We start from the raw sequence: 22687 nt of genomic DNA, 5'->3' as shown, positions 1-22687 counted from the left end.
TTCTGTTGTCTTCCCAGCACTAATACCCAGGTATATACATAGTGATTACAAACAAAAAAGGCAGATGTAATGCAGCATAAACAAATTCAAAGGCTATTTTTAATAGCCCAAATAAAACAGTAACTGTGAAAGCTTACATGGAGTATGCTTTCTAGTTTAATCAAAATTTATTTTTTAATTGCTTTACTATGTTTAATTTCAAGAGTTCCAGGTAAGTGCAGAGAAGTCTTAAAATTCCATAAAATTCTTGCTGCCCTCCGAAATTACCTGAGTCAAAGCTTCCATCAGGTTCCTCACCACCTGCTCTTGGTCCTCAGTTAATATCCTGTGGAGGGTGGCTCTCCTTTCACTATCCTTCTTCAGCATGAAAAACCCAGAATCTTTCTCTTCAGGTGAAGGAGGTGCACTGTGATCCTCAAAATGTTCATCTGGGATGCTGAATGAAGACACTCAGTGAAAAGAAACGTTATAAAAACCCTCCCAATGCACACATTCCTAATCTACTGTGTAAAAAAATGTCAGGTATCTCCTTACCTCAGAAAAAGGGACCGGATTCCCTTCCCATCTTTTTCTCCACAGGATTTGGCTCTTGTTTTGAAAGAGAATGGATCTATTTTTAATTCTGTATCAGGTGAGACAGAACCATACTCACTGCTGCTACTTGTATCTTCCACCAGAACAGGGACAGGTAAGGATATGCTCCGAAGATACTCTATTTGTACAGGAATATTCAGAAATCAGGATTTAGTAATACCATCAGAGTTTTGAAGTGAACATTATTTTTTCAGAGGAGACAGAAAAACTCCAGCCTTCCCACACACCAATACAAAATATTAGAAAAAAATTGTCAAAAAACTTTTAAAGCTTATTTTCTGGAGTAGAGTTATCTTTCAGGTATGTTTTTATTCCTGAAAGATGGAAATGCTGGGCTTCTTGTGAGTTCACTTACAGAACTTCAACACTGAAGTGAACATGCATCTCCTGTCTTCCAGCATTAGGAAAATGTTTCTATAGAGTAAGTCGTCCAAGCACCTTCCAAGATCTTAATTTTATAGGTGTATATAAATATATATATAATTTATATATACACTACATGTAAATATATATACTATAACACATATAAGATACATTTCTTCATCAGATTAACTTGAGCAAATTTAATTAATTCATAATCTTTGACTAATAACAATACACATGCAGTTAAGTCAGAACTTTTAGTTTTAAATCAAGAGCACACATTACGGCTGCAGGAAACTACTCATATCTATTCCACATGTGCACATTTCAAAATGTACTTTGATACCAATTCAGCATGAAGGTAACTATGTGTGTGTTCAGTTCCCTTCTGCACTCTCCCAGTTCATTTCCTGAAAGAGATGAGTATCCTGTATCCTGGTCTGACAAGGGGTCTCAAATGCATTCTGATTTTTCAGTTATAGAATTCAGTCTAATAAAAATCTGTGTTCTTTTTCTCCACAAACCTTGGCTCTCTTGCTATTGTAAAGCAGCCAATGCATTTCCATCAAATGTCCCCATAAACAACAGCACAGCCCTTCAAGCCTGTATCACCCACCTGCCTGGGCAATTAAGCCACAGGCTGGTAGGATTAAAAACAGCAGCTCAGCTATGCACGATGAATTAGATGCTCCTAACAGACAGAGGTCACTTATTTTCATAATTGTGACCACTTTTCTCTTTCCAACTTTTTAGTGTTGACAAATTATACCATAATAAGTGATAACTACAGTATCTACACAGGTATGTCTTTGATAGAGAAGTAGGTTAAAACTCACCGTTTGTGTTAGCTGAAAGGACTGTGTGAGAAAAGCAAAGAAAAAAATAAAGTTAATTATGCTGAAATTAACTGAGAAAATAAGCATAGTCTAAAGGGTAACTTCCCATTTTCATGGACTATCTCAATTCTCCTGTCTGCAGCCTCCAAAAGTGTAATTTATTGCAATTTAATTTTATTCTGAGGGGGTGGAAACCACATTAAAATTGATCATCTAACATCATCTCCCTTACCTGATATTTTTATTTCTTTAAGTATCATGATAAAAATATATAGAAGATATTTTCCTAAGTATACATCCATACACCATAGAATATGTTATTCCTGCTCTCAAAACTCCTTTGCTACTTTCCATAATGCAGAACACTGCAGGAAATGAAGATTTCCTGAAAATGAAATGTCATGAAGCAAAAATAATGCAGTGTATGCACATTTTCTATGGGACAAAGATTATTTTGCTTATGTAGAAAACTCCACTGAGGTTTAATAGCATGTTCTAACCTACACTAAATATACTCTATGTAAATATTCTTTCAGTGAAAACATATGCAAATTAAAAACCAGACAAAATTGAAACAAAAACCCAACAACCATAAAAGCTGCACAAAATCACAGACTTTTAGAAACCTTATTAGAAATATTTACATAAATTGACTTCTGTGACAACATGATAACTGAATTCTGCTACAAAGGTGTTTCTGCAGTAAGCTGCTGGTACAGAAGGTTACAACTGAGCATTCACCTGGGATGGAGATCTGCTGTGTTCATCTGAAAGACTAAATCAGCAGCTTCAGGAAACAGTACCATGGGCAAGAGAAAACTGCCAGATTGAATGTAGCAATGCTTACCTGAGAGCTTTGAAGGAGACTTTCTTTTCTTGCTTGAAACCTTCAAGAATTCATCTATAAGTAGCTCATGAGCAAAAGCTCGTTTATCAGGATCAGGTTCAAAGCAACGCAGTATGAAAGCCTTGGCTTCTGCAGACATGGATTCAGGAATTTCTGGGTGTATTTTAAACATCCCCACCTGAGACAAATAAAGGGAGAGACAATGGCCTAAACTGTTCTGCCCCCAAACACTAAACAACATCAAAAAACTGTTCAGATTGTAGAAGTGGTATATTGTTCTCAGGTTTTTATACTAATTTTATTCAACTAGTTTATTAATTCAGAGAAAAAAAAAACAAAACCCATTACAAACGGCATAAGTGGTTACATGTAAAAACACCACAACCATACGTAGAGGCTCTCACAAAGCAGAAAACTGCTTCTTTTCTCAGTTTTGTGTTGTTTTTTTCTTAAACACCCAGGCTGCTGAATAGCTGCTATCTCTCTATTAATCTGTTCAAAAGTACACAGCACTCCCTCTCAGCTGAACCAGATTATTGTTCTTAACATCCTCACAATCCAAGCACTTAGTTTATCTTCTTTTCTTGCAACCTCTAATCCAGCTTCTCCAAAACAGTCGTCAGATTTCCTGTGTTTAGAAAAACAAGTCTGAGCTGTAAAAGGAGGATGTCTGACCTTAAACATGGCTGCTTGTGGTTCTCCCAGTTCATAAAATGGGGGTTTCCCTGTAGCCATCTCAATGATTGTGCAGCCCAAAGACCAGATGTCTGCAGCCTTCCCATAGCCACGTGGCCCTTTGTCTATGATCTCTGGCGCCATATACTGGAGGGTACCTGTTTAAAACACACTCTTTTTTGTTTACTTAGGTGTATTAATGCTGCAAATAGACAGCTAAAGGACAACAGGAACAAAATGACTGAGAAGTGAGCAATAGCAGAAGAGTTTAAAAAAATCCCCTTTTATCCCCAAAATCCAAAAACTTCCATATGCATTCTATATGAAACTCAAAATACTACTCAAGATATTACTTGTGATAAAAGCATTTGATACCATCTGCCGATCTGGATATCGTTTTTCAAAGTCAATAACAATTATTAAATGTTTCAATGAGCTTTGGATCAGACGTGGCTTTCATTTATTTTTTTATACCTTAAGATTAAAATTTGGGAAAGCATTTTGAATTGTACCCAGAGGAAAAGGAAGAGAAACCTGAAACCTTAAGCTAAGAGAGTATGTGATATGAACGTTTTCTTCTGAAGTAGGGGAATCAACCTGACATATCATTCTGCATTCTGCTCCTTTTACAGAAGAAATGGAAGAGTGAAGGATGGAATTAAAATAACAGTCTCTTCACATTTTACATAATTATTTAATGCAGTGCCACTGCATGATTTAACACCAAATCAAATTATCAAGAAGAAGGAGGAGCAACTTAATGACAGGTTCTGTAGATAAGCGATTCTGAAGATGAAGCCAGGATGTCCAAGGAAATCATGAAAGAAAAAAGACCAGCAAGATGAAAAAGCCATGCTCACAAAGGAGATAGACTCAAATAAAGCACAGGAGAGACACAGCTCTTCTCTTGTAGAGGACTTTGATGTCACAAGCGGAACATCCAAAATGGCATTCTCTTTGAATGGTGCATACAAGTACAGCTTATAGCTTAAGATCATATATCCAAAAGTTATTCTTCCAGTAACCTTTTATACTGATTTGAAGTCAATGAAAGTTCAGCATCTGTGGATTCTGACCCTAAATACACAGTTCGAGTGAGGATAAGAAAATCTCCTCAGGGAACATACCAGTGAAAGTCTCAGTACAAGGATTGATTCCTGCAAGTCTCTTTGAAGTTCCAAAGTCCGAAATCTTTAACACTCCACTGTATGTGTTGATAAGCACGTTATCACCCTGAGGAAAAGAATAGCAGAGCAATTATTTTTCTCTGCAGACCCTTCATCTAAGACTTTTTGCATAACCTGTTTCTACAATGCACTCTTTACTAAGTGACCTCTTAACAGAGATGAAAGGGAAATCAGCAGTGTTCCTGCCTTATCCAATCCCATTAACAGAAACTTCATCTCAAAGTGAATTTCCCCTCTTACCAGATGGAATTCAGTTAAAGAATAGTAAAAGAGGAAAAAAGGCTATTTTTTAAGAAAACAATCCAAACATTTTTTTTCATCTGCAATCTCCTTGGAAAATAACTTGCTAATTATCCCATCCACAATCTTCTTCACTTTGATCAGATTTTATGAAAGTTCAGCCATGTCTTCAAAAACAGGAAAAAAAGTATCTACTTTATCACATTTTAAGTTGTTATATGTCAATTTTTCCTAAAATAAAAAAAACTTCAAACATATTTTGTTGGTGCAAATTGAAATCAACAATGGTTCACCTATCTAACCCATGGTTCAGAATAGCAGAGAGTTTTAGAAAAAAAAGTTTTTAAATTACAGGACAAATAAATGACTATGCAGTTACATAACACTATCAATTCTCTGCAAATTCTTACCTTTATGTCTCGATGCACTATTTGATTATCGTGGAGGTATTTTAATCCTTCAAGAATCTGCTTGGTGTAAAAGCCAATTGTCTGCTCATTATTTTTTAATGGTCCCCATTTTGATCGTAGAAGAGCAGAAAGACTGCCTATCATTTTGGAGAGCAAAAAGTGAGATTAAAAATCCAATTAAATTCTGCCTTCCTCCCCAAAGGAAAAAAGTAACAACAAACATCAATCCCAATCCAAGTGTAGCCATCTCATTTATAACCAAAGTCCTCTCCAATCAAATGCTTACTTGCATCACCACTGGCCTGAGCAATTAGAGTGTCAGTATCTCCACTGGCCTCAGCTGCAGCAGAGAAGTGTATGCATCCTCAAGCACACAAAGCAGAACCCATTTAATCAATATGCCCACCTCCCTCCTATGCCTGGAGAGAAGTTTTCTCAGGAATGTTGTAAAAGCGTGAAAAAGGATGGATGCGCATATGTACATACAGCAGCTCCACAGTTTCAGAAAAAGCTAAGCTCAAGAAGTGGGATTTTAGTTGTGTCTGGCTGCTGTGAGTTCTTTAGTCACAAACAGAAGCAACAATCACCGATCCCGTTGCTCGTGCTATGTACCACCGGAGGCTGGCTATGGTTCTTCTGGTAGGATGAGCACAGATCATCTCTATCTTGTGTTGGGTTTGCATGGAAAATGTTTGGTAGCAGGAGGGCTGCTGGGGGGGATTCTGTGAGGGGCAGCTGGAAGCTTCCCTTGTGTCTGATTGAGCCAATGCCAGATGCTTCTGGCCACTGGCTGAGCCCATCAGCAACAGTGGCAATGCCTCTGGGGTAACAGATGGGAAAAAAATACGTGCAACAATTGCAACCAGAGTGAGAAGTGAGACTATGTGAGAGCAACAGCCCTGCAGATACCAAGGTCAGCAAAGAAGGAGGGGAAAGAGGTGCTCCAGGTGCACCAGAGCAGAGATTCCCCTGCTGCCCATGGTGAAGACCTCAGTGATAAAGAATGTCCCCCTGAAGCCCATGAAGGTCCCTGAGCTAGAGGAGGTGGTTGCCCAAAGAAGCCAGCCTGGGAGAACATGGGAAGCTCATGCTTGAGCAGGCTCCTGTCAGGACCTGTGGCCCCATGGGGAGAGGAACCCATGCTGGAGCAGGTTTGCTGGCAGGACTTGCGACCCCTGGGGGACCCACACCATTCCTGAAGGACTGCACTCCATGGAAGGGATCCACACCTGGGCAGTTCATGAAGAACTGAAGCCCATGGGAAGGACTTGCATTGGAGAAGTTCATGAAGGACTGTTTCCCTTGGAAGCGACCCCATCCATGCTGGAGCAGGGTAAGGAAGTGAGGAGTCCTCCCCTTGAGGAGGAAGGAGTGACAATTTTGATGAACTGACCACATTCCCCATCCCCCTGCATCATTGGTAGGAGAAGGCAGAGAAAATCCTAAGTGAATTAAAGCCCAGAAAGGAGGGAGGGTAGGGGGAACGTGTTTCTAAGATTTGGCTTTATATCTAATTATCCCACTCTGATTGGGTTGACAATGAATTAAATTAGTGTCCCCAAGTCAAGCCCATTTTGCCTGCAGTGGTAACTGATGAGTGATCTCTCCCTACCCTTACCATGACCCATGAGCCTTGTATTGCATTTTCTCTCCCCTATCCAGCTGAGGAGCAGAGTGACAGACTAGCTTTGGTGGGCACCTGGGATGCAGCCAGGTAATAGGAGCTCGCTCACCTGCTAGAGCAATGATCTGAGCTTTGTCTGTAGCACACCCTATCTAACTACTGAAGGAGATGCCTCAAGCAGTTTGAAGACACAGTTTTCCCCACTGATTTCAGAAAGAGACACTATAGAGTATTACATCTGTATGAAATATGTCTCATGGCCCTATTAACGGTTTTCATACTTTTAAAATGCTAAAAAAACCAAACAAACCCCTCAACCACCAAACCAGTCTCCCCCAAAACTTACCACCTGGCACCTGTTCCATAAATATTTTGATGAAGCCATTCTCACTAAGAGAACCTAAATACTGGACAATGTTCTTATGTTTGAGATGCTTATGCAAAGCTATTTCTTCATGCAGAGGTTGGGAGTACCTGGAAAGCAATGGAGCAGTTTATTCTTCATCTCGATGAAGAAAGCCTTGAAACAGCTTACATTGAAAATGACTACTACATACAAAAATAATATGTAATCATATGTAAATACAAATAACATATATAAAAAATATATAATATTGTGTATTCATACACAGAAAATGTTACAAATGCACATAGAGTGAGGAAAACAAAATTTATGGAAAATAAACTCCACTCCAGTCTAACTCCAAGAGAATAAACAGTTGTGACAGTGTTTGGATTCATGTTGGTGCCAAAGTGAACTAGTAAACTATAAAACTAGTGTATAAACAAAAACACCTCAATAATGCAAATGAATCACCATTTAGATTTTAATTAAAGTGGAAGTCTTTGCTGAAGGCAAGATGGGATATCACAGTAAGAAAACAGAAATCACTAATGGAGAGATATTTTGAAGAACAAATAAAAAAAATTTCATCAAATGCAATTTAGTCCAAGGCAAAGTATTTTTTCAGAGATAAGCTTTTCAACAGCCTTTTTGCCAAGAAAGTTTCTGGAGTCAGGATCTTTCTCCAGTATGGAACACCACCAGAGCTCAGCAGCTGACGTGCTGAACTGATGTATTAGGTCTACCCTGACGCTCTTCCTAACTTAGGCCTGCCCTAACACTTCCTCTTGGAGGTGGGTCAGCTGCCAGATTTTGTGTATTTTCTGTGTATTTCTGGCAAAATGTAGACAATATGCTGACAGTCTGGTGGCTATCTTCTCTAAAGCACTAACACCTGTGGCAACACTTTCAGAGTAGCTGAAATAGATGATGGACACAGACTTCTTCTGTCAGTCCAAATGTGAAAAGTAGTTGCAGCATTTGCAATTGAAATTGTCATGGGAAAAGTACCTCTGACTTCCACTCCCTTTTAGCACAGGTAGCAATCACTCCCTCAAAGAGCATCAAGCTACTAGTGGAGGTTGAACTCTTAAAAAAGTGTAGGGGAAAGAAAAAAAAAGTAGTCATCTGAAAATCCCGCTGGAGAAAAACTGTTGCAGAAAATAATTATTTGGCTAATGAAAAGTATGATTATGTAACTCTGAGTCTGTTTACTAAAAACTAATTTGAGTTTTGCCTTACCTCTCTACATGATTATAAAGATTCTGACAACACAAAGATTGTATTCCTGAGTTCTGTTAATGAGATGTTAATTCTGAGCAGCAGCAGCATGACCATCATAATTCTTTTCCCTGCACTTTTAAAAAGCACAGTTGAGACTTGAGCAACTAAAATAATTTTGCAAATAAAATAAAGCCATCAGAAAATTTTTCACTAGGATGAAGCATTTTTTATTTTAGAACTTAGTCACTAGGAGACTTTAAATGGTATGAACAAAAATTCTTATCATCATAGAGTGGCTGGAGTTAAGGAGAGATTTTAAAGCTCCAACCCTCCTGACATGGGCAGGGACACCTCCCACTAGACCAAGCTGCTCAAGGCTTTATCCAAGCTGGCCTTGTCAGTCACTCTTTCCCTATCTGCCACTGCTGTAACCCTGCCACAGAAGGCTACCAAATTTGTTAGGCGTGATTTTCCCTTAGTGTTGCTGTGTCTGCTGTCACCAATCACCTCATTATTTTCCATGTGCCTTAGCACAGTTTTAAAAAGGACCTGCTCCAGGATCATATTCAGCATAGAGGTGAGACTGACTGACCTTTAGTTCCCTGGGTCTTTCTTATTCCCTTTTTAAAAACGGGGTGGGGGGGGAAGAGGGGGTTTATTTCCCATTTCCAGTAAGTGGGAACCCATGGATGTAATTCTTCAGGCACCATGGACTTGTCCATGTTCAAGGTCCTCAGATGGTCTCAAACCTGATCTTCTACAGTGGGTGCTTTTTTATTTTCCCAATCCCTGCCTTTGCCTCCTGTGACTTGGGCAGTGTGGCTGGAGCACTTGTTGAAGATTAAGGCAAAAAAGCTGTCAAGTACCTCAGCCTTCTAATGTCCTGGATAACCAGGTTTCCCGTTTCCTTCTGGAGACAGTCCACATTTTCCCTAGCCTTCCTTTTATCACCATTGTACTTACAGAATCTTTTCATGATGCCCTTGACATCCCTGGCCAGATTTGATTCTATTAGGTACTTTAGCTTTCCTAACCTGATCCCTGGCTCCTCAGACAATATCCAATTTTTCTGCATTCCTCCCAGGCTACATGTCCTTGCTTCCACCCTTTGTAGGCTTCCTTTTTGTGTCTGAGTTTTCCAGGAGATGCTTGTTCCTTCACACAGGTGTCCTGGCTTTTTTTCCTGATTTCCTCTTTGTTGGAATGCAGAATGTGTCTCTGTAGTCTAACATTTCCTGACAAGTAAATTATTCAATAGCTTTTATTCAACATATAGCAAAATTGAAGACTCACCGCTTTTTGCACAGAAATACTTCAATTTCCAGCCCTGCTCTGACCCAGAACTTAAATATTTTTTTACAAATTCAAAAGATGGTAATCCTTACTTTTAAAATGATACAAACTAACTTCAGAGATTGTTCTCTTTCTATAGACTTCTTTCAAAGTGAGAAAAGATCAGGTTACAATTAACCAGAAGTTAATTACTACATTTTTCTTACTTTGCCATTAAAAGAATAATACTTGAAATTAATTCTGGAAGCCTCTAAACATTTTTGAGAGCTTAGATGAAAGACTGACAGCTTCCTAGTAATCTCTTTTGTGGTATGCTTTGCACACGGAACCTGAAACCGTTTCCATTGAAAATTGTTTAAAAATGTGTATTGGAGAAGAAAAATCTGGATTTTTTTCCTTTAAAGTAGTTACTGCTGTATTCAGGCTATCTTTCTATTAACCACAGTTGTTACAAACAAATTTCTTCTAACATACACAAAACTTCCAACTATTTTGAGTCAAGAGATTGTTTTATATAATGAGGCCATATTTTCTGGGAAATTATAACGTATATTGAAGTTCAGTTTGGAATAGCAATGTAGAGGATGGAAGGACGCTCCATAATCTAAGTTTTAGCACCTTTAATACATTATGAGAATGGAAAAATTATTAGACCACATATCCATTTGAACAGCCAATCTATTAATGAATTCCAAAAGATTTAGAAGTGATAATTTTTAAATGTCAAAGAAAAAATCAAGTCAGAGCAGAATAACCAAAGGAAAGCCCACAAGACAGACCCTGAAAAAGAAACTGAGATAAGCCTGACAGTTTAATACAGTCAGTTTCACTTAAAAACTCTTAACTTTAGATTTCATATCACTTTTATCACAATATTTGTGGAAATCTACATATACAAAATAGGATATACTGGAAGTCTTCAGATACAAAAATACTAAGGACTCGAAGTGCCTGGTCCTTACATGGCAACCTTTGTACAGTAGAGAGAGTTACTCACACAGAAACTTTGCATTAAAAAAAAATAATTAACAAAGAGATAATTCTACATGGTTAGTCTAATGTTATGAGGCTTCAAAACGGTGCAAAAACAAGAAAGAAAAACGTCTTTATCAATAATTCAGGCCCAGAGTTTTAAAGGACTGCACAAATCATGAATTCCAATAGGTCTTTTATAAGGACATGCCTGAGTATGTATAAGTAGATAGGGCTCATCACCAGGTGTTTGAGAGAGATTCTGCACTTCATGGTTCTTTTTTGTTTGGTTTTGTTTTGTTTTAAAGAAAAAATACTAGTACCAAATCCAGCAAACATCTAAATTCTCATTTGTGATCACAATCTACTCCACTGCTTGGAAATATCTAGTTACAAAGATAGGGAACACCACTATATACCACAGACAGGTAATTTATTGGCAGCTTTGTAGAAGAGGCACTCCTTGATCTGCAAATTAATCAACCACATTAATGATGAAATCACGTAATACACATAATTTGGAATTAGCCACAGTTACTTTACCTGCTGTCTCTCTCTGGGATTTCTTTAATAGCAATTCTGACTTGATTGCTCAAATCTCGTCCTGCGTACACAATGCCGTACGTTCCTTTTCCCAGAATGACCCGCTCACCATTCTCATCATACTCATAATCATACTGCAAAGCAAACAACAACATGAATGGAACAGAAGGATAACATTTATTCCATCTGACCCTGCCACCAGAACTAAGGCATCTAGGATGCTAGTAGCTTTCTGCCGAACACAGAGGAGAGAGAAGAACACTTTAAGACGACAGCTGGGATGCTGTGCAGACACACCTATGTTTCCCCAGCGGCTTCTAAGGCAGCCTTTCCAGGGAGGAGCGCAAAGCTGAGCCAAGCCGGCCCGTCCCCGGCCAGAGCAGCTCCGCTCCGTGCCTCGGCGAGCAGCGCCCGCAGCTCCGCGGGCAGGCGCTCGGCAGCCGCAGCCGACGACAGAGGGCACTCCGCGCCAGGCGGAGAGCCCGGCTCCTGCCCAGGCACAGGGAGCAAGGCAGGACACGCTTCATTCCTCCCAGGGGCTCTCCTGACCTCCGCACAGCTTCCAAAACCAGCACAGCCTCAATTCTGACGCTGCCAGGTCTGCCGGCAGACTGTGCCAATGGAAGTTAGTCAGGGCTGCAGTGCATTGAGCGTGGTTTCGGCTGAGCTTGAATTTCAAAGGGTTTAAGGCCAGTCCAAATACGTTTGTTAGAGGGATTACCTGATTTGTCCTCTTGTGTAACACAGACATATAACTTCACAAGTTCACTCCTGTGCTAAATCCAGTAGCTTAGGCCTAGTTAAAGTATTTTTTATTTTCTTCTATATAAAGATGGCTATTTTTTTAATAAAAGAGAGAATCCACTACTTCTTTTAGTAGTTTGTTTCAACAATGAATTATTCTCATGGTAAAGTCATGCCTCTTAATTCAATTTTTTTGGTGTCACTATTTAATTACATTTTTATTCAACAGATTAAAGAAACCATTAGCACATTGCTATTCTTACAGTAAAAATACCCGCCATAATCAAGTCACCCACTGCTTTTCTTCTTGCTAAAATAAACAAACAGGCACCCTAAGGTTCTCAATAGAGGCTCTTTTTCTATGCCGCAAGTCACCCTGGTGATTTCCCTTTGTCCAGTCTCAGATTTCAGAGACAGAATGTTATAAAATGTGCTATAAATGTGTTATAAAATGCCAACATCAAAACTGGGACGAGGGCTGTCTGAATTCATTACACAGCACTGACTCTCTCAGTTAGTTATGGATGTCTCTAGAGCTTCGGAACACCAGATTTTGATGTGATAGGACAGGGGCTTAGGTATTCTATCCTACTCCCTGCCACCTCAAAGAAAGCTTAAACACCTTAAGTGCTGCATTGCACCCAATGGCCTTGTACTCTCTTTCCAGCTATGTGTGTGTTCAGATAAAACTCCAGGTGAGAACACAGTGCATTCACAGTAGGGGCACCCCAAGCTTCAGTGGAAGTCTGTGGGCTAAGGGTATAAAAGAGACTCCCAGCAGCACCAACATCATCACCTGACTTGATTCTGCTGCTCACTGCTGTGCTGCCTACAGACAGTTGCTGGCCAGGACAAGCCTTCCCTACTGCAGTTATAGCATTACTTGTGCAGATAATCTGCCAATAATGGAAGTGCACACGATTCCAGTGATGCCTGAAACAGACTTTAAAAACAGTCAGACAAACTGTCTTTAAAACTTAAACAGATCCTAGTGCTGCCTGACTCTGAATACACTCTGAAGTAACTGTTTCAAGAGCTGCTCTGCAGTAAGCACGACTGCAGAACTCCAAAGCTGTGTACCTTCTAAAGCCAGTTCACTAACTGAAATACGAGAGATTTAGCTATGCTGGTACTAAAAACTACATGAGGACCTTTACAAGGAAGCATTAATAGATAAACATTAGAGGAAAAAATTGTGTAAAGAGTAGTTTCACTAATTTCTCTGGAAAAGGGATTAATAATTTACTTCAGCAAAGTACTAGACTAGAAGCCCATAATTTTGTATGTTGGGAGAAAAAAAAGTACAAGTACCTCTAGAGAGTCTCCATCACATTCCCCTTCCTCTGTAGTCTTCCCCATTTCTTCAGTGATACTGTTCACCATGTCAAAAAATCTGTACAAGAAAAAAAAATAAAAGGAGAGAAAAAAAGCAAACATACACTTGAGAAAATAACTGGAGACAGTATAGGAACAAAGTAATGAATGGACCAAGAGAGGACTTAAATACAGTAAGTATTATTTTACATAATTACGTATTATGTAATAACAATGTATATATAAGTATATATATAAATGTTATTTATACAATAAGTATAATTTCAGTGTATAAGTTTGCTTGTCAGAAGAAAAATTTTGTTTGCATGGAGATTTAACCCTCAAAATCTGAAGTTTTTCTACTTCTTTTATATGTAAAAGAAATCCATGATATCTGAAATTATTAATGGAATTAATATTTCAAAATCTACAGCTCGGTTTAAATTCTTATCCTATACCACCACTTCTTTATGTACATTGAAAGAACTGAAGCATCATGAGAAGTGTCAGGAAGTCTTGCTACATTTGGAAGAGGTTTTGTAGTGTAGGAATGCTAGCTTTAAGTTTTTCCTTGAATGAAAAGGATGTCTATTTCATAACTTTTCATTTAAAAAATACTATTATATATGACTTCTATCCTTTTGAAAGAATGAAAGCGCAAAAACCATGTTGTGCTAAGGTATTGCTTACTCATCTCTTAAGAAGAGCTCAGATGTAAAGGGGAATGAACATGGCAAAAGAACCTATATGAACTGGAATGGATGAAAGAACAAGCTGGAGACTGGGCTGTGAGGTGGCCCCAGTCATTAATAGACAGTACTGCAGTGATTTTAGGTAAAGTTGCAGCCTTTTTTAGCACAAAAAGACGTGACATTTCCTCTGGCAATGCCTCCAGGATCAATTCAACACCACAGCCTTAAGCTTATGGAGCAGAAACACAGATTAGAGAAACCCCTAATTTTGCGCAACAAACCTTTGCCAAATTTCCTGCAGGGACACAGGTACAAACTTATGTAAACACATGCTAATGTAAAGGAAATCAAGTGTGCTTCTTCGTAATTGTAAATAAAAATATATTTACAGAGAAATCTTGACCTTGTTACTCCAAATGTTCCCACTTCAGAAAGTCCTCCTAACGTTTAGGATGCTTTGTTGAACTGAGGGCACACACTTTTAGTAAGCTGTAATATTGTAAGTATTACAAAACTAATCCTAGAAATGTGTGTGTAAAAAAATAATTAGATTGATAATTGTATTTGTTTCTGATGTCTGCCTGAGCTTGCTCTTTGACCCTTCATACATCAGATCTCCAGAGTACCATCTATTAAGCTTTCCCACAAAAAGATGCTGATCACCGAGGACACTCAGATCTACTGTCAGCATAGTTCTGAAACAGTCAGGCCCTGTTGTGCATGCAGACACCATCTACCCCATTACAGGCCATGTTTTTTTCTGAAATAACAGCAGTGACCCACCTTCTACAATGAAGTTCTGTGCAGAAGTAGATTTGGAAGTCATCTGAGTTGTGCAGCACGTACAAGAAACAGCATCGTTCTTCAAACTTTGAAATGCTGAAAGAACAGCCAAGAAAGTTACCGGAAAGATGCATTTAGACTTCTGCCAGCTTTGTAAAACCACACAGATCAACCCATTTAACATGGGAAAGCACCAGATTAAATCTGAGAATACGTAGTTTTTCCTTATTGTAAAATCACTCTCTTGTAACCTCCAAAGTTCACATTCTGATGCTTGCTATCAGCTTGCCCCCCTTGTCCAGATATAGCCCAAGAAAGAGTAGAGCAAAGAAATTAATAGGAACATTTCCAGTGACCTGTGACTTTTTTGTCTTCAGTGCATTTAGGTAAGGCCCTTAATTTTCACTCCTGCAGCCAGGATGAAACATCCTTTCAGGATCATATTAGAAAGCTGGACTTTGAACTGAAATAATGAGTCCTTCATGCTTTAGACATCAGCCACAGCTCAATCTTGAACACAAAATTTTCTGCTCAGTTCCTTGTTAATTGGTACCTTGATAGTATGTTGGAAAAATATTTTTAAATTAAGTCAGCATCTAAATATGAGGTGAATGACTTTACTACCCTTGCCCACTCATGTCTTCCTTCAGTTTTGGTTTTATCTGCTATAACTGCAGAACAAAGATAAAGAGGAGGAATGTATGCCATTTCCTTATGGATGCATAGATGTCTCAATGGAAAAACAGAAGAGGTGCAAACTCTTGTGTGGTTGTCAGTTTTCCACCCCAAGTAGGTGGCAGCTCGTGCAAAGATACTCATTCACCAGAACTGTTTTATATGCCTGTTGTTGCTCTGCTCCTTACAGAAAATATTAAATGTTATTTGAAATAGCTCTTTCTGTAACTTTGTCACATATTGAATGCCAGCTGTCAAGCTGATGCAGTATGATTGATTCTTACCATATTGGAAAAGGGCGGGGGGAAATGGCTAGGGGTGTTAGAAGGGAAAATAATGCAGTATTTGAGAAACCAAGGCAAATTAAGTCTCCTTACTAAGCTTATTAATATACTGGACAATATCCACAGTCCTAGTGAAATCAATCTGTTTTAGTTGGATCAAGACAGCCATCATATCACTATTTAATTTGTAGCACAATAAAGTAGAATTATGTATTATATTGTGCCAAAGGATTGATAATTTGACTAACATAGCAGGTTTTTTTTAACTACAAGGAAATGGTTGGAATTTTCAGCCTTTAATAGGTGTCTAAGATTGTCTGATCTTGCTCTCCTTTATAATTCCTCTATTGCAAAACCCTGTAAATTTTGATAAACAAATGACTCTTTAGACAAGCTGGGAGGTTTGCCTTTCATAAAGCTACTCATGAGAAGACTGAGTTTCATTATAAGAATATTTGGCTCTGGGTGTGGTGACTCATTTATTTTTACATTAGGAAAATTCATAAGTGCTAAGTAATGTACACATTTAGGAAGACAGTCACTGTCCCAAGCTTATAAACTAACTTTTATGTTAAGCTTTTCAAGCATATAAGTAAACTCTCTAGATATGGAGCAACTGATATTAACAGAATTACTCATTCATTTCAAGTTCCACGTGCATTTAAACATTTTACTGACTGTGAGCTGAAAGCTGATATGCCCAGAAACCACCGACTAACATAGCAGTGAATAAAAGGCTAAGAATGTGGACTGTACACAGAGGTCAGGGAAATTCATAAATATTTAAGACCTTTAAGTGAGGGTTTACTTGCTTATATGTTGCTTTCCTCCCTGAAAAAAAAATAAAAGCTAAACTTAAAAAAGGAAGACTAAAAACCACCCAGGTTATAAAAAGAGACAGGATAATTTGCTCAGGAAATGCCTCACTCTAACAGTGCCCAAGCAGACATAGTACCCACTGACATCTGTGACAGGAGAACTGGGGCTGAATTCGCCAAACTCCGAAAACAAACAGGGAAGCAAGGCCTCGTGCCCAGCTCGGGTACATCCAGAACTCCCCTTAAGTCAATAAGAAATACTGCAAATGCTGTAACTACTGATTACCAGTACTTCCAGATGAAGCAGCAGATTAAACAGGTGAACACTGGCAGGAATCATAGAAAAGGAGCTGTGTGGAATGTCAGTGTGTTTTCTAGAAGTCTAGCAGTACAGGCACCTCTCATTGCTGTAATTAAGTAGTCTGAGTTCAAAGTTAAGTTCAAAGCACCAAGAACTTGGGATGGAAGACAAATAGCCTTGTCTCAAGCTTGTCTAAGTTCTTAAGCTATGAAAGAAACTGGATGCAGATCTAAATCCAGCTTTTCCACTGTTTCTAATGCTACTTTCATCAGGATGGCCTCTAAGACACTCTCCCCCAAAAACAACACAAGTAATGGTTATTTCATAATCCAGGACTTCTCCTGAACAGCGAGTAAAAGCCAACTTGTAGTCTAGCAAACTTCAGTTTGCCACTTTAGTTTTTATTTTTCAGTTGGAAAAACACATTTCCTATCTCCCTGCCCATATGCTGTCAGCTCTGCAGAACAGTAGGAACTTTGCTCAATAACCTAAGATGCAAAGTACCTTGGGGAAACAGCCATATTCCAAAAGCTCTGATAAATCCTTTAAGAATAACAGCACCTTCTGGCCTGATTCAATAAGAAACATCTGCATTTAAGAGGTCAAGAAGGCATATGGCAAAAGCAGAGGTATTTACACTGGCACACAAACCGCTAATCGATGAGTCTCTTATACTAAAGCCCATTCCTACGAATTTCTGCATACAGAGAGTGATTTAGCACTGTTCTGCTCAGAGTTCTACATACTTTCAAGTTTGCAGTCCAGAGAGCTGAACCCTCTTACTTGAGAAACAAAATGCTGATTACACTGGCTGTTATACAGCAAGCAGAAGAAGTGACCCTCTGTCACTGCTGTGAAGTATTTACCAAAAACGTGAGCCACTTCAAAGCTAGGTGTCTCTCCAGACCTGCTGTCTCCTTATGGAATGCCATAAATATTTACGGAGGTCTTTGTTGAAAAAGCCACCAAGATCATGTACAAAGACCTGCCTTGTATGTTAAGGCTGCATTTCTAAAGCTGACTCTTACTAGTATAGGAGGGCTGAGAATCCTTATAAAGCTTGCAACTCCCCCATCCTACACTGCTTTAAGTCTAGGAGCCTCAAAGTAGCCAAAAATAGTCTTGATACAAAAATAGACTAGAAGCAGGCCTAGTTCTGAAGGCTCACCCACTCCAAACAATACTTGCCGTCATAAAACTAGGAAAAAGCCCTGTAAAACACTGAAACATTAAATGATCAGAAACTTGCATGTATTTAAAAGAAGAAAAGAAAAAAAAACATATTTCCCCCTGCAGCTCCTCATGGAGGGAGCCAGAGAGTTCTCCACAAATCCACAGTGACTTTTGGCTCACTGTAAAGTCATCTGAGTTGTTTTGGACATCTGTTCAGATGAACAGATTGGAAAATCAATTGACAAATTAAATGATAATTCACAGTTTAAATAACAAATGCAGGAGGTTACACCAGAAACAGTACTGACCACAGCATGGTTTAATGAGGGGTAGGAGGAAGGAAAAACCAAAAGGACAGTAAATAAATAAATAACTTCTTTCTTCCCTTTTTTTTTTTTTTTAGAAACACACAAAAACATACTGTAGCCAAAACCCCAACCAGACTGAACTAAGCACATCATTGCAATTTTTGCCTAAAATAAGCTGAATCCCACAGGATTGAATTTTCGTGCCTATTGATAGTTTGGTGTTTTTAAGTCACTTTTTGGAAGGAAAAAGAATCATCCATCTGTGCAAAAACGTCCTGCAGACATAGCAACAACTCTGTGTATGGAACAGTTATTATTAGAACAGAGCAACGACTATTTAAAAAATGTAAGTTTCTGAACTTTTTTTTTTAATTACACTGTAAGGAAAGTGGAAAATTGCAGGATGACAAATATAGATAAATCCTCAGGAAAAGAAGAAAAAAACTACGATGAAGAATAGAAGAATAGATGAGAAGAGGTTACAGAAGTGATAGAATATCACTGTCCCTCCAAGGTCCACAGCAACAGCTTAACACAAAATTGATTCAATTACTCCTTTCATTTCAAAACAAAGAAGGGAAACAACTTACCTTACTCCCCTGATAGAAGCAGCACAGAAGTTCCACTCATGGATACCTTTCTGTAACACACAGTAAAAAATAAAAAAATAAACAAAATATTCCTTCTTACGTATGAAGGGCCAGTAGGCATATCTTCTAGAATGAAGCTCATGGGAATGGGAAACACACAAATGACAACAGTCTGTTTATTACCTGTTAACAGCTATTTTTCAAGGCTTTTTTTTTTTTTTTTTCACCTGAAACCAAAGCAACAGGAGTTCTACACAGAAGTTTTGGGTTATTTCTTCACTGTTTATGCTGCAAACACAATTTACTATTTTAGAAAACATTCAAAAGAGCAGATCAGAAGAGATGGCAGTATAGCCTTGTTTGGATACTGAACTTGGGATCACATGCAATACTCTGAAAAGGAGGGGGAAAATTATTCCACCTCTGAGAATAATGAGAGCTTGCTCTGTACACTCAATCGCCTAGTGTGTGGGAAGGCCAGGTAGAGAGAGCTATGAGTAGAAGTCTAATGCAGGAGAGAGCAAAGTGAGAAATTCTTGCAAAGTAGGAAGAATTGCTCAGGGAAGGAGCAAATCTGAAGGCAAAGTGTCCAAAGAAACAGGAAGGAGACTATTTGACTAGGGATTCAGAAGAGAGCAGTAAGAATGTACCAAAACTGCTAAGAGCTGCTGGAGTAAAAACATGTCTGGAAGAAAGAAGCCACCCTATGAAAACACAAAGGGCCAGGCCTCACTTATTTTCAGATCTTTTACATTTACAGCTGTCACATTCAGCAGAACTGAGTTCTCTGTAGAGAGAGAGAACTCTGTAGAGTTATATTGCTCTATGTTTATGTTCTAATAAAACTTTACTGCAGCAAACAGAAGCCTTTTGTATCTGCTAAAGAAAACATTCTCCTTTCAGGAAAAGGTGGAACTACACCACGTCACAGCCCTGGCAACACTGGGATCCCATCACAATGAGCCACATATTTGAAGAACCTTTGCTTTCTGCAGCTGAATTTCATTTGGCATTTTAGTGATCTGAGCAAGGGCATAGTGTCAAACAGACACATAATCAAATGCATTCCAAAAGAAGACTCGAGAATGTGTAGCTTACAAAACAGTGAAATATACAGAAGTCAGAACAGATACACCACTGAAATAGTTGCACAATGCGCAGGAGATGACAGTGGAAATTGCTCTCCCAGCTATAACAGCTTTCTATAAGGACCTACATCAACTTTTTCCACCTCTGTAATTCTTTCCTTCCTGCTCAAATCACATTAAAGGTTGTGATGCTAATATGAAATGCCTAACACAATGGACCAAAAATACAAGCAAACATCTTTCTTGATGCACAGGTTTCACAACTATTATAAAGTACAAAGCGGTAACTTCAATATCTCTTCAATGTTAAATGGGGTAAGGGGTTCTCTCACAGAGTAAGGAACAGGAGAGCAGCTTGATATTAGGAAAAGATGAAATTGCATCTTGAAATGGAAGTACTAACTGATGCTAGTTATGGTGTCTTTGTGAAACTGTTATTTGAGTTGCCTGGTTCTCTTGCATGAAGGAAGATCAACTCAATCCCTATGCTAATGAGGAGGGGTTTCTGCCTAGTCTTTTACAATTCCCTTCATATACAAAATCTACTAGTTTCCAATTTTCCATGCTTAGAAACTCTCTTCAGAGCTAAGCTATTGGTGCTTGTCCAATTCCCACTATTGGGAATAAACTAAAATCTAAATAAGTTAAAATACACGTTCTGAGACACAGAAATGCTCACGAAACATAACAAGAAACATTAGTATTCATTTTTTACCTGTCACCTACATGCAACTAATCTCTTAAATCTTAATTACCACACGAAGTTCTCAAGCAATGAAGTAACATAAAAGTTACATCCCTTCATGATCTTGCCAAGTTTTGAATACATTGGAGTAAATAGATCAGGCATGCTATCCAAATTCAGCATCTGTTCTTTGGTTAGGCAAAAAAATCATCAACTACCCAAAACAAAACTCAAAATGGATTCAGAAGCCAAAGCAAAACAGAGACAGGCTGTTCTGTTTCAAACTTACAAAGAGCACTGCTGCATTCCTCTAACCCCATGCGGGAAGGGCTGCTAAAATTAGGGAACTGCAAGGCAAAGGTAATGTGCATTCTACAAAATAAAATGCTGTCTGATTTTTCTAGGCACTTGTTTATCTTAAACTCAGTATTATTAAAAACATAAATGTTAAAATATGTTGCTAAAAAGCAATAGAAAAGAAAGAGGCTACATTATTTATCCTATGACTGTCATTTGTCTATTTAGCACAAAAGTGCCAGCTGCAGGCTCCACTGAGTTTCAGTTTGGATTTGAAATGGAAATTCAGCTTCTTTCTGCGTGAAAGGAAGTTCATACACTTTGTAACTCACAGATCTTACTCTTGGAGCACTGACTGAACTCTGGAAAACAAGTAGAACCATTAATTTATGTGCCAAAATGAACTGAAATCTGAAGCATGAATTGCTAAAGCTCTGACAGACCAAAGGTTGGTAGACTGAACTTGGATAGATGAAGAAGTTTCCAAACCCAGCTAACATGCCCTTGCAGTAGAGATAGGTGTTTTTTCTTGTTAATCAGCCCCTAAAAAATGCTTGTTTTCAGGCTACTAAGGATCAAAGTATGAGTCTCCCCTGGGCAGTAGACTGACAGATAATACATCCTTATCCTTCACAAAATCTCTTAGCAAAGACAAATATTATACTGGTTATATTCAGCAGAAAAAGAAGGTGGAGTCTCCAAATTTTTCTAGTCCCTTTTCTCCCTGTAAAATTTCCGATGGATTCTAACGACTTTGACAAATTGCAACAGACTATAATTGTACAGCTGAAGGGGAAACTACCAAATTGCCCATTGCATTCTTTCAAAGGGTATGGTGGCTCACAGGGCACAGAGCATCAATCAGATTTCTGGCTACTCAATAAGCTCACCACAGTAAGGATTCTGGCCAGAGCAAAAGTACTAGGGAGTGCACTTAATGTCTAATGCCAATGATTAACACTAGGACAGAAACATGGAAACACTATTCTGCAGAAAATACAAACACACACACCTCACATCAGGAAGGAGAAGGGGAAAATGGAAAGAAATGTATAACGTGCTATAAAGAAACACCTATCTTCTAAACACCAAACAGGTGTAGACTAATACATCCAAATCCTTCTCCCAACCAGAGGGTAACTGGGCCGTCAAATGACACAGCTATGAAAAATGCCATTGCTGAATGTATCAAAAAAAAAAAATCCCAGTAGCTAAATGATAAATGAATGCACGATGGAATACACTTTTTGGAATATGAGTGCACATGCTCAAGTAAGGTTAACTCAAACTGCAACATGGGAAGTCATGGCAATGAGGTGCTATGTATGGCCACTACACCAAGCCTACCTGTTTTGCTTAAAAAGAAACCTACACAAAAACCCTACACTAAGAGATATTAGGATTCTCCTTAAAAATACTGTCAGGTAAATATCAGAGAGAAAAAGGAACCACTTAATATAAACACTGTTAGCAAAAGAACAAATGTGTATAAAATGTCAACAAATTCAGACTGAAAACTAGAAGATTTAAAGTAACTCTTTTTTACTTCACCAGCAATATTCCACTCTTGGCTCTTCTAGAGTTGCAGTGGAATTCTCAAACCACTTTTCAGCATGACTGGTCAACCGTGAAACCTATACTGATACTCAGAAAGAGCTCAATCACTTTATGTGAAACATTTTATGGGAAGACCGTCTGCAACAGAGGTGAAGAGGACTCAACAGTTCAGAAAATTCCTTCTAGTCCGTCGTTCCTTCTTACACTACAGTTAAGCCACTTAACAG

The 22687-nt window shown here is 38.6% G+C and overlaps 1 protein-coding gene across 2 annotated transcripts in view; it reads right to left on the bottom strand.

The window, feature by feature from the left end:
* Positions 1-22687, bottom strand: part of MAP3K5 (mitogen-activated protein kinase kinase kinase 5) — a 100238-nt gene that overhangs the window by 15084 nt on the left and 62467 nt on the right. For both annotated transcript variants that reach the window (XM_042017443.1, XM_042017442.1), the window contains exons 12-23: positions 18834-18883; positions 14685-14780; positions 13207-13288; positions 11152-11285; positions 7123-7250; positions 5153-5289; positions 4443-4548; positions 3316-3473; positions 2641-2818; positions 1794-1814; positions 535-712; positions 268-436 (exon numbers count right to left, since the gene is read on the bottom strand). In XM_042017443.1, the coding sequence (XP_041873377.1) occupies positions 268-436; positions 535-712; positions 1794-1814; positions 2641-2818; positions 3316-3473; positions 4443-4548; positions 5153-5289; positions 7123-7250; positions 11152-11285; positions 13207-13288; positions 14685-14780; positions 18834-18883 (1437 nt within the window). The remainder of the gene's footprint in view (positions 1-267; positions 437-534; positions 713-1793; positions 1815-2640; positions 2819-3315; positions 3474-4442; positions 4549-5152; positions 5290-7122; positions 7251-11151; positions 11286-13206; positions 13289-14684; positions 14781-18833; positions 18884-22687) is intronic.

Source organism: Corvus kubaryi, unplaced genomic scaffold, assembly GCF_017639235.1.
Source record: "Corvus kubaryi isolate FWS band 111438036 unplaced genomic scaffold, C.kubaryi_AGA036_p1.0 split3-73, whole genome shotgun sequence".
Taxonomy (NCBI): domain Eukaryota; kingdom Metazoa; phylum Chordata; class Aves; order Passeriformes; family Corvidae; genus Corvus; species Corvus kubaryi.
Note: the sequence above shows the minus strand (reverse complement) of the source record. Positions and strands in the feature narration are given on the sequence as shown.